A 12,145-nucleotide genomic window follows, 5' to 3' on the forward strand; every position below is an offset into this window, starting at 1 on the left:
CTATCACTCGTGATGATGATGACTCGGTTCGTTGTTGTTGTGATTACACGATTCGACCACCACAATTTAATTTTGAAGAATTCGAAACTGCCGAGAAGCTATCCAGCAAAGATTTTTTTTCTTTTTTGAACGGAGCAAGAATAATGACAGGCAAAATTTGCCTCTTATCATTCAGAAGAGCACCCTCACACCCTCACGAAAGGTTACATCTTTTCAAAACATCATTTTACCGAGCACTAACTACTAGCTTTGCTTTGAAATAATGTTTTTATCTGTTACGATGGACAAATTTTCTTTGAGCCTTGTACTCTAAATCCTTTCGTTGGCACATGATAAAGATTGCCTTTTCAATCAAGTGTCGTTTGTGTCCCATGTTTTCAAGATTGGAAACAATGGCTTCCACTTGAGAGGTATGACCTATGGGTGTAATTTTGAGAATATCATTTTCAATGACTTGAATTTCTTGAGACATGGAAGCCAATGCAAGTTCTCCTCCAAGACCATGAGTGTTAATTGCCTCCACAGTTGAGCTCTTGAATAAACGAACAGCTTCCTCTGCATGTTTCAAAGTAGCAACATCTGACAATTCCATTTTTGCTAGAGATTCAGAAATACGAATTAAGGCTTCTAATTGTCTCACTGTGATTGGAATGATGGATTCTTCAGTTTTGCTTGATTCTCTCTGTTGTACATAAAAATTAAGCAAATACTCGGATGCTTCATCAGATAATCGCGGAGAACATACGGCACGACAGTATGCAATATACTTTTTCAGTTTTTGAATGGCACTGTCATCTGTTTTGTGTTTGTTGGTATTATTGTTGTCACGTTTGTGATTGAGCACGTGATTTGCAATACGTTGATCTCGATCCTTGTCGACCAAGTCTCTCACAATGAAAATCATGTCAAATCTTGACAAGATGGTGGTTTGGAAATCTATTTGTTCTGCAGGAGATCTAAAATCATCATATCGACCAAATAATGGATTGGCTGCTGCCAGTACAGATGTTCTACTATTCAGTACTGTGGTAATACCTGCTTTGGCAACTGAAATAGTTTGTTGTTCCATAGCCTCGTGAATGGCTACTCGGTCTTGTTCTCTCATCTTGTCAAATTCGTCAATGCACACAATTCCACCATCGGCCAAAACCATGGACCCTCCTTCCAAATAAAACTCTCCACTACCTGGTTCCTTAATGACACATGCTGTTAAACCAGCAGCGCTACTTCCCTTACCACTTGTGTAAACTCCAATAGGCGCCACTTTTTCAACAAATTTTAACAATTGAGACTTGGCAGTAGATGGGTCACCTAGTAGTAAAACATTAATATCACCTCTTCTTCGAATTCCATCATTGAGAACTTTGGATGATCCTCCAAATAATTGACATGCAAGAGCTTTCTTAATATCTTCGCAGCCATAAATTGCTGGATCAATGGATTCTGCAATAGTTTTGTATAGATTCTTTTGTTTGGAAAATTGGCGCATTTCATTCTCTTCAGTTCTGCTAAATTCCATCTTGGATCGTCCTGAACCGTCATTTGTAATTTCAAAGCCAATAACTCTTAAATAGGGTTGAGAAACATTAGAATTAGATTTTTTACCTCCAGCAGATTGGAATGTGCTCATGATGGCTACAACATTGACTCTGGTTCCTGGAGGTGTTTTTTCAACTAAATTTCTGTCACTATACATGAGAATGGTTCTTGGCATGTCACCTGTTGTTACAGTTTCTGGACTTTCTTGCAATTTTAATGTTTGTTGATCGTAGTATTTGCACTTGTCAGGAACAATACGATAGGATCCTTTACATCCAGCCTCATTGTTACATTTTGTGGGTAAATTAATTCCAGTAAAGCCTGAAAGATTTGCATGTCATGTGAACCACGTCAGTAAAATCATGAATTGTTGTTTTTCATTATAAATAACAAGTTACGTACCAGGATTCACATGAATAATTTCTTCTTTTGGACATAGTGAACATCGAATGTAGGCCTTCTCGATTTTCACGCTCACTCTAGAATTATTAATAATAATACCTCGCACACAAACGACATGCCCCACGTCCTCGGCTTTCAAATCTCGAATATTCACTGGTGTTGCCACAGACCACTTGAATGTGAGTTGAAATGGAATATCTTTTAGAAACTCTTTGAATTCTTCGAGTGGTTGCCTTTCGTAGGACGGCTTACAAATGTTTGGAATGACATTTTCTTTTACAGATTTTTCCAGCTATTATATGACATTTCCGAATGATGTTTTTGATTTTTCAAATCCAAAAATTCATCGTGATGAAATTGAATATCATTACTACCATGTACATTCATCTCTACTTACCAATGGTATATATGTATTCGGAGTGTGTATAATAGCATTATGTAAATGATCATTAAAGGCCGCAATATGTAACAATTCCACTTCCAAAATGTAGTTTCCATTCGTAAAATTCGATCTCAATTGATCTTTATAAATATATCTATTTTCATGTTTAAAGTTATTAATAAATAATGTGAAAACGTTTCCGGCATTGCTCTCCGTTATATTATTCAAATGAGAGAGTCCCGATAGTGTAGCATCGTTGCGAGGCACATAAATTTGGTTAGTAGAGAACTCGGTCATTTTTTTTTTGAAAAAACATGTTGAAATTATTTGAATGTTAATTTTAACGGTTTTGGGCGGGTAATTGAAATTTTCTTTCCCTGTTGCATTCTCTCGGATTTTAATAAAACTTGGCAGTCCTTTAAAGCTGAGCTCAATAATATGGCCTTTTGTGTTTGTTTGAAACTTGAACAAGAGCTTGGTCGCCCTCTGAACTGCAACTTTGAAGAGTGGGAACAAAAAAATGACTCGAAATGAACACAAGCCCAAACACAGTCCCTATCGATACATTAAAAAGAATTCTCAGCTGGGCGTTGCGTTAGCTTTACCGGATGAAAAAGACGAAACTACTAATCGTTGGATTTATGAATCCCGAAATGAACACGCCTATTATTATGAATATGATGAAGAAGATTTTCTTGTTCATGGTTCTTCAAAAACTATTCCAATAGCACTCGTTTGGAAATTACAGCAATTGAATGATGATGGTAGTGGAACAGTATTGGATTCGGAAAATTTTGTAAAACCTTCTTCTCTTCCCAATTTTATCATGACCAAGTTTAATGATCATTATTATACCCGAGAGAATGAAGAACAGACAACTCTCAACATTGCAAAGCATTACCGACCGTGTTATTTATTTGTAGCAGTGCAAAAACCCTCAAAACATCATTGTTATGTGAGTCACGGTTGTTTTGGGTTCTTGAAATTATGTAAGATGGGATTTCAAGTGGATTCAAATCAAAGATTACACATCTTGGACGAAGTTTGTATTTGTTTTCCAATCTCAATGTTCATCCATCAGTGTACTGAAAATTATTTCAAATTTATTATAGTTGGAGAACGAAAATACAATGCCACATTGGAGATTAATCAGGAATGTATAACAAAATCTAAATTTCATATTGAATACACGAACGATCCGGATACAGTTGATGTGTGTCGTGTTAGGGAACACGTTTTTTGGCCTGCGGCATATGGTTCAAACAAGAACACAAGTTGGATGTTCATGGATTATTCATATTTAAAACAAGAATTGCAATTTCAGAGACAGTATTTAACAAGTTCATGTAAAATAGACGTAAAAGAGTCATGGAGCGCTCCGTTACCCCTTAAGTACAGAAAGGATCTTTGCATGTATATGGAGTATCAAAATGAGCGTCAATATTCTAATGATATTGACGACAAACATGCAATGGAACGGTATCTCCTTGTTTATAGAAGGCAACAATTGAACCAACAGTGTTCATCGAACGGGACTCATGGTATTACATTGTTGCAAATGCAACTCGGTGAAAGTCAAGTTTTTTTAAGACCTACAAATTTTTTGAATTTTGGCAAATTGTTCGATTCAAAACATAATATCAAACTTCTCTCATGTTGCAAGTTATCCAATTCCAAGTATTTGATCATGTCCAGTCTAAAAGGGTCAGAAAAATTTAATTATTCAAGATACAAGGCAACGTCATTTCAAGAATTGTTCATCCATTCAATTCTTTGGGTTTTGATTGATTTGGAGAACAAATTGGTAAAGAGAGTGTACCCAAGAGTTTATCATTTATCGAAAAGGATGAGTGACGATGGTTTCCAACAAGTCTCAAAAAAGAAATACTGTGGAAAACGATTACCTACAATTATGAATGATTTTGAAGATGGAGATTTAAATGGTGGATATTCTGATGTACATTTACTCCAATTAATTGCATCGAAAAACGAGGTGAACAACACCAGTGTAAACGCTTCAACTTGTCACGAACGGAATGACATTTCGTTGTGTGGAACCAATATCAAAAAAGACATTGAAACGATTGCTTTTCGGCCGTTTCCTTCAAATCCTGACCTCTTCCAAGTAATGGTCTTTTTCAAAACCAATTTAGTGAATGATTGGCGACAACCTACACGAAATGCTCCAGACTATGGCAAGATTTTTAGATTCTATTTCAAATTAAGGGATGAATGCGGTACTCGCTTGAGCATTACATTTGAGCACTATCGTGATATCACCATTGTGACATGTCAATGAATTAAACAAATAATCATGATGAATTTGATTCAAAAATATTATTGATGAAACTTTAGAAAATAATCACTGTTTTACATAATCTTGGCCACTTTTCTTGATTCTTTAGCATTTGTTTTTGTGCATACCATGGTCGTCCAGTCAACTGGAATCATTGGAAAACCAAAACTACTGGTAGCATAAACTACACCTAATTCATTTCTAGCAGTAGAAATGTAATAACTTCTAGAATCGCCTAATGAAATGACTTCTGCTTTGATGACGTCTCCGGGCCTCAAACAATCATAAAGAATTACTTTGTCCACTTCTGTTGCTCGAATATCTTGCACTCGAAGAAGCCCACTAATAGCGGAGCCTGACTTGATGACAGGCTTACCATCCACACACAAAATATCCACTTTTGCAAAAGCCTTTGTCGTTTTAATCACTTTCGCAATGACAATAGATCCAATATTCGGAACAATTGTTTCCTGTTTGTTTTCTTGAATAACATGAATAAAAGGTAAATTGGAGACTTCTTTTTGAAGTGATGAAGCGCTTTTCATTTGTGGTGATGATAACCCGGAGCGTTCAAAATCATCATCAACAATATTCTCTTTGGATATAAAAACTCGTCCAACAAGACTTGCATGTATCCGATTATCTCTAACATATGTTCCTTTTCCCGGCAGGTAATTATCGGTCTGAGCAATTCTCGTTCCAGGGACCACATACTGTCCCGAAATTGATGAATCTTGTGAATGATTAGTGGTCATTTTTTTTGTTGATTTTAATTCACCCTTTGGTTGTGTTAATAATATTATTGTAAAATTAATTGAACAATAATATTATTTATTATTTAGTATGGAATGAGTATTTGATTTGTTCTTCAATTTCTTTGAAAGGCAGTTCCAAAAAGCTCCTGAGAAAATGTTGCAATCGTTCTTGATAGCTATGATCTTGATATAAATTAAAACTCTCAAACAATGTGCTCAGAAAATTGAGAGGAGCTTTGAGCTCATTAATTAAATTCATCTTTTGAGTTTCATCTTCAAATTCAATTGCATTTTCAAGGATAATTTCGAGTGATAATATTTTTGAAGCAATGTCATACATTTGGTCAAGTAATTTGCTGTCTTTCATGATGACACTTTTCTTTTCCTCACTAAACGTTTCATCAATAACACTTGCAATGAACTTCATAATTGCATGTTGTTCCATAAAACTAAGTGACTCATTATTTGAGATGAAAATGTTCCTCTTGTGTTGATATTTGGGAAATGCAAGTTGCAACATTTGATACATTCTTAAAGGTAGTTCTTTCCAACGATGAATGTAAATATTTCTCAAACTTGAGCTTTGACTTCTCAAAAGAACCATAGGCACAGTGAGTACGAGTGATGAATAAATGTTAAGAGTAACAAGGGTACTTCCAAACTTGGCCACATGATAAAACAACATGCTCGATATTTGTGTACTATCCAAGGAGAGGGCAGATAACGAGTTGAATATGCAACATAAAACTTTAACATCCTCATCAATAATGGACTTGCTTCTAATAATTAAACTTCTTATGAGAGGTAATCTAATGTTTGAAATATTGTCCAATTCATAAAATTTCAATTTTCTAGAGGTGATTGTTAGGTGATAAAGAAGTGGAGCATGTTGAAGATGAGACACAAATGAGCCTGTCAAATGATCACTCTTCAATGACATGTATTCCAAGTTTGGACAATATGCAACTACTTGCGCCAATTCTCCATCAGTCATATCTGTTCCAGATCTGGCATTCAAATTGTGGAGACTATTCGTCGAAGCACTTCCAGAGTTGCTCGAAATGTTAGAAGAATGAGCACTCCAAACAGAATTCTCGCCATCTCCTAAGAAAGGTGTTTCCTCTTCGTCATCATCGACTCCATTTCGATCTAGCATTAAAAACTCATGAGATTTGTTGGAAACTACTAATTGTACCAAATGAGGACATTGCTTAAGAACTTGCAACAAGATACTGGATGGAATAAATGTCCCAACCAATTTGAGCACTGTAAGATTTGGCTTTGGCAAGTCAAAGCATTGAATGAGGGACGAATATTCAGTGAGGCTAATCTTACACAACTCCACAATTCGTAAATCGGAACCTGCTAAACAATACTTGACAATTAGATGGTTATTGTGAGAATGAAGTCTACGCTTGTCATCTACATGAAGTCGTAAAGTTTGAAGTCTACCCAACGATTTGAAAAACTCTTCTTGCTGTGAAAGTGAAATGTGTTCCTTCTCGTTCTTTGGAGGAGTTGTGTGTAAATCAAGTGTCAAGTGTTGCAATTCAAATCCACGTGAAAAGATGTTAATGAACGTCTTGATGGAGCATACAACTCCTTCTAATGAAAGGCGAATCAATGGAACCTTTTTGAAGAGCAATGCCTGAATCAAATTATCAACAATGACACTCGAGTTATTGCTATCGTGACGATTCGTTTGTGTAAAATCATGGAAAAATAGAGGAAAGGTAATTTCCAAATACTCTAGCTCAGACAATTTGTTAGTCATGGAGCTTATATGACTCAAATTAATGGAACGAGCAGGTGGTCTTGCAATTTTCAACTCTTTCAAATGTGGCATGTAATTATCTGATATTAGCTGTACAAGTGCATCTGTAGATTTGAAACTTGTCAAACAAAGATTCGTTAGTAAAAGGGGCTTCTTACTTTGTGGTGACCACGAAAACTTGTTTGTTGGTAAGTCTGTTGATATTGCGGTTCTAAATCCAGTTGTGAACGAAGATACAGAGGTACATGACTGCACTTCTAACTGTTTCAATGATGGAGCCATGTTGAGAAGAATTGGAATTGAGGACTCGTGAAACTGGCTACATTCTCGAATGACCACACGCTCCAATGCAATGCATGTCATGAAGAGGTGCTCAAAGAAGCATTTTGAGAGAAAATTTTGGTTGCAAAGCACAACCTTACTCCAAACTTGCGGATTTCTCTTTTTAAGAAAGAGTTTGTTGAAAGTTTCATCTGTGAGTACAATTTGTGAATTCAATGGCATTTCAAATCCTATGACAGCCCATAACTGACTACTATCTTGATTGACAAGTCGAAAGAATTGTTTGCACACAAGTTGTACAATTGACAATATTTCAAATGTGTTGCAATAGTAAAATATTGAAGAAATAAGCTCGTCCGCTAAATGAAAAAGATGAGTCTTATGTGTGACATTTTGATCTCCCTTATTCTTTTTCGTGGGTTGAGCTTGGATCATCATGGTGGTATTAGTATTATCGGATAGGAACATTTCATGAATGTCCTCATTACGTGGAAAGATACGTTCTCCGTTGTTGTTGGTAAACTCAAGATGATGATTGTCATGTGAATGAGACATGAAATCTTGCTGAGAACGCTTTCTCGGCAATGACAAGCTTCTCTCTCCGATATTAACCATAACGTTGTTCGGTTCATGACGGAGAATGCTATCGTGTGATGTACTACTCTTCACAAGAATGTGTTGTGTCTGAAGCGAAGAGGATGATGTTGTTCAAGAAAAGAAATACTCATCTTCTGCTGCTGTGGAATGGTTGGAGCTAATACCTTGAGATGGTACTTGCTGTGTGATCACCTCTCTGTGTGAATCAATGTTCGAATTGTTTTGTTGTTCATGGTGATGATGAAAATCAATAGTGGATGGTTGAGAAAAAGTCGGGTGGCCATGCAAATTGTTTTCTGTTGTTGTGGTGGTGGCTTATCGTTGTTCATCCAACGCGAGTACTGCTCGTTTCTGATAGTTACTCGAGAGAGAACGTGCCGAGTTCAACGCTATCAAAGAATGATGAGCAAGCTCGGTAACAATTTTGCTGATGATGAGTATGGAATCGATGATTTATAACTTTGGGCAATTCATGTAATTCATCCTAGGAACGATGAGAGTGCAATGGGAAAATAGGAGGAGAAAATGTGCACCAACGTATGCGGTTGTTGCAATTTGTTAGAGCGTAGGTTAGCGATAATAAATTGGATAATAAATTAGTTCATCCGATGCATATGATGAGTCTAATGTAAGACAAGTGGAGGAGAAAGTTCCAACTTTCTTTTTTCAACAAACAGCACACACGAAAATAAAGAAACACAACTGCAGCTAAAATGATTTCGGCAATTTTTTGTATTGAAATCACACCAGCATCCCAAAGACGAATTTACCTTCTTTTACACGTCAAAGGAAACGTTCACACCGAGTAAGGCCGAAGTTTCAATCAAATGAATGCCATGCTGAAGTGCAAGCTTGAAAAGGGCATCTCGATCAATCTTCCAAACAGCACGTGGAAGATCACACATGGTCAAACACACACGAACACTTCTACGCTGCACGAGTGTTGGAATCTTTTGTAAAATAGAGGTCAATTCCTTCACAAGCTCCTCATGGTCATGCAACACAGAGACACACAGTATCAGTTTTCCAATGTCTTCAACGGATGAAGATGATTCATTCAATACTCCACAATGATAAAAATTCCCATAAAAGATTCCGTCTTTTTGATAGAGTGAGGTGTTGTCAAATTTTTTGTGCGTTCGTTGATGCAGTAATCTGTGTGCCGTAAGATGGTTCAAAAATGTTGATAACAGTATTTTTCTGAGCTCTGTAAATGTTTCATTGCAATAACTTACCTATTGGCTCCAGATTTAGGTCCAATTCCATAACAAAACACTCTACCTAAATCGTAATTATAGTAATAGCCCCTGTTATTAGTAGTCGGCACAGGAGAAAACGTAGATCTAAAAGTAAAGTCTTCGACACGTTCATTATGTTTCATTTCTTCTGGAACCTCCCAATTGTAAGAATCGGCAAAATTGTGACGAAATTTCTCCATATAGTAGCAGTAGAGTACTGTATAAATCTTAATCATCTCAAATGCGTGAATGTGTTCCAACGATTTTGCCAAATCATAAATTGTTTTTGCTTCTTCAATAGATGTAATATTCTTCTTAATGACATGAGCACATCGATTCGAAAGGTGTTTGAATCCAACCATGTCGCAATACATTAACAACTCAATTACAATGGATTCGTTCGTAAACGATCCTGTATAAATAAAATTGAACATGTTTTTCATGACTTCATTGGTACATTCAAGTCCAATCACATGTTGTTGCGATTCACTCATTCCACTCGAAATCATGGTATTAAAAAAGTTGGATCGACACAAGACGAGATCTTTGATGACAGAGATGGTTTCAATTTCTGATTGCTCCTCCAAGTTGGAAGCAAATGTGATGAGTTCTCGTTGACATGGAGCGAGCTTCATTATTGACGTAGAGGAAGGAGAGGTGTTTTCCTGTTGAACATGAGCATGTTCATTCTGCAACACCAACGATTCCAGCATGACATCTTCCCATGTCTGCAACAATTTATCCATTTGTTGCTTTCCTTGCCTCAATAGTTCATATTGCAAGTATTCGTTAAATACATTTAAATGTTTCAACTTGATCAACTCAAACAACTGTATCAGGTCCTTAATGTAAAAGTCCTTGTCATAAATATCTCCTCCGACTTCCAACATTTGGTCCATTCTTGCAAATATGCAAAATTCAATGAATACATAGGGGCAGTAAACAGCGAGAACAAGCAAGTCGATTAAATTGGTGAGATAGAGTTTTTTCTGAGTGGTCGAATTTGCTTGATGAAACATGGAAAATCCACTCAAAGAGGTACCATCCAGTTTGAGTGATATGGAGAAGGAATTGGAGTTGGTTTGTGTACCTTCAGAAATGACTCTCTCAAAAACTTCACTGAAACTGCTCATAATAGATGCATGCAAATGTTTGGTAATTGTGAATGATTGATGACAGTCCAATAGTTCAATATTGAACTCAAAATTGGAGCAAGTGAAATCAATTCCACTCAATAACAATGAGGAAGAAGCAGAATCATTTTCGAGACCGCCATTGCTTCCAACTTTTACACCCAAATCGTCTTCGACATTTTCTCGCAAGAGGGCCAATTTCTTGACCCAAAGTTGTTTTCTCTTTTCGTTGCGCTCCAAATTTTGAGAAAGCCACCTCAACTCTCGATTATCCAATTGAAGAGACATTTCGTAAATTAATCTTGTGTAATCGTCGCCAATCTGAACAATCCCATTCATCCACTTCTCAGTCACAAATGAAGATGACTTGTGAGATTTGATCGGAACGTCTGTGGGAAAGCAAGCATAAAAAAAATGCTCCATCGAATCAAAGGCTTGAACTTGCGAGAGTTTGGTTTCCGAAACTTGAAGCTGCTGCTTTGTGGGTGTGAGTAAAGCGACAGAAGACTTGTTGCCCATTTTTTTTTACTATTGAATTTATTTGTTGGAACAATGAACTTTAATGAACTGGTATCTTTTTACATCAATGAATTCTTTGGCCTTCAATACATATTTGTAACAAACTTATTGCTTGACACCACCGACTAAATTAGCTGGCAAGGCTACATCGAGGTATCTAGGTTTTGCCAATTTCAAATTATCCATAATTTCAACAAATCCCTCTCTGGTTTGAGTAGCGAAAATTCTTGGGTTGTATTTCTTCTCCTCTCCAACAGTAGAACAAAGCATTCCTTTGTAATCATGACCTGGATAAACAAGGCAAGAATCTGGCAAAATAGAGTAAATCTTCATGATACTATCATACAGTGTGCTTGCACTTCCTTGTTGGAAATCAGTACGACCACATCCTCTAATGAATAGGGCATCCCCAGTAAATACCATTGATTTGTCATCCAAATAATAGGTAATACATCCATTGGTGTGACCAGGAGTTTCCAATACGTGAATTTTGATAGAGTCTCCGATTTGAATCACATCTCCTTCTTTGATCAAGGTCAAGCCTTCGGTAAAAGTTACTCCCGAATGAATGGAATAGCAGTGTGTTGCCTCTGGAAATTTCTTCTTCAACTCCATGCCACCAGTGATGTGATCCGCATGAACGTGAGTATCTAAGATATGAGTTACAGTAAGGCCAAGCTCTTTAATTAATTTGGAATCTCGTTCGCATTCTTCCAACACGGGATCAATGATAGCTGCTTTTCCAGTCTTTTCGCATCCCAAAATGAAAGTGTAAGTTGAGGTATCAGCAGAAATGAGTTGTCTGAAAATCATTTTGATAACTTCGGAGCAATCGTAAAATAGGTCTGTAATACAGAGCGCGTTGCAAGTGTTAAGTATTTTTTTTTGTTGTTGAATTTCGTCGTTCTGGCTAGTTGGTACAATTTTATCCATTTTTGAAACACAATCAGCGGCGAATTATAATTGCTCCCCTTTTTTCTGTAGAGATGGTTGGATTACAACGACGTAGCTCAGCTGTGGAGAGTGCTTGTGTCTTCGATTGGCCACTTCAGTTGTCAAGCTGTTGTCGTCTGCCAAGATATTCAAATTTGGATCGTGGATAACGGTAGCTTTGTACTGACGTAAACAAGGCTTGTTGTACATTTACAATAAGAATTAAGGAGCATTTGGTTTTTAATCGAGGTCTTTCAAATCCTTGTCTTCTCTTTTACAGCTGTTTAATCGTTGT

The 12,145-nt window shown here is 36.7% G+C and overlaps 6 protein-coding genes across 6 annotated transcripts; 1 reads left to right on the forward strand and 5 right to left on the reverse strand.

Moving 5' to 3' along the window:
- Nucleotides 1–268: 268 nt before the first annotated feature.
- On the reverse strand, nucleotides 269–2,620 carry C9374_007961 (uncharacterized protein; the record flags this gene model as incomplete). The annotated part of the gene is made up of 3 exons (XM_044697984.1): nucleotides 269–1,860; nucleotides 1,942–2,233; nucleotides 2,339–2,620. 3 exons carry the CDS (start codon nucleotides 2,618–2,620, stop codon nucleotides 269–271), a joined length of 2,166 nt encoding a protein of 721 aa, XP_044546075.1.
- A 223-nt stretch (nucleotides 2,621–2,843) lies between these two features.
- C9374_007962 (uncharacterized protein) lies at nucleotides 2,844–4,622 on the forward strand (the record flags this gene model as incomplete). The annotated part of the gene is made up of 1 exon (XM_044697985.1): nucleotides 2,844–4,622. The coding sequence occupies one exon, from the start codon at nucleotides 2,844–2,846 to the stop codon at nucleotides 4,620–4,622; it is 1,779 nt and encodes a 592-aa protein (XP_044546076.1).
- Nucleotides 4,623–4,693: 71 nt separating this feature from the next.
- C9374_007963 (uncharacterized protein) lies at nucleotides 4,694–5,374 on the reverse strand (the record flags this gene model as incomplete). Its single annotated transcript, XM_044697986.1, has 1 exon — nucleotides 4,694–5,374. One exon carries the CDS (start codon nucleotides 5,372–5,374, stop codon nucleotides 4,694–4,696), a length of 681 nt encoding a protein of 226 aa, XP_044546077.1.
- A 79-nt stretch (nucleotides 5,375–5,453) lies between these two features.
- Nucleotides 5,454–7,985, reverse strand: C9374_007964 (uncharacterized protein; the record flags this gene model as incomplete). Its single annotated transcript, XM_044697987.1, has 1 exon — nucleotides 5,454–7,985. The coding sequence occupies one exon, from the start codon at nucleotides 7,983–7,985 to the stop codon at nucleotides 5,454–5,456; it is 2,532 nt and encodes an 843-aa protein (XP_044546078.1).
- Nucleotides 7,986–8,803: 818 nt separating this feature from the next.
- On the reverse strand, nucleotides 8,804–10,917 carry C9374_007965 (uncharacterized protein; the record flags this gene model as incomplete). Its single annotated transcript, XM_044697988.1, has 2 exons — nucleotides 8,804–9,182; nucleotides 9,263–10,917. The coding sequence occupies 2 exons, from the start codon at nucleotides 10,915–10,917 to the stop codon at nucleotides 8,804–8,806; spliced, it is 2,034 nt and encodes a 677-aa protein (XP_044546079.1).
- Nucleotides 10,918–11,022: 105 nt separating this feature from the next.
- C9374_007966 (uncharacterized protein) lies at nucleotides 11,023–11,730 on the reverse strand (the record flags this gene model as incomplete). Its single annotated transcript, XM_044697989.1, has 1 exon — nucleotides 11,023–11,730. The coding sequence occupies one exon, from the start codon at nucleotides 11,728–11,730 to the stop codon at nucleotides 11,023–11,025; it is 708 nt and encodes a 235-aa protein (XP_044546080.1).
- Nucleotides 11,731–12,145: the final 415 nt, after the last annotated feature.

This window comes from Naegleria lovaniensis (genome assembly GCF_003324165.1).
Source record: "Naegleria lovaniensis strain ATCC 30569 chromosome Unknown tig031, whole genome shotgun sequence".
NCBI lineage: Eukaryota > Heterolobosea > Eutetramitea > Acrasida > Naegleriidae > Naegleria > Naegleria lovaniensis.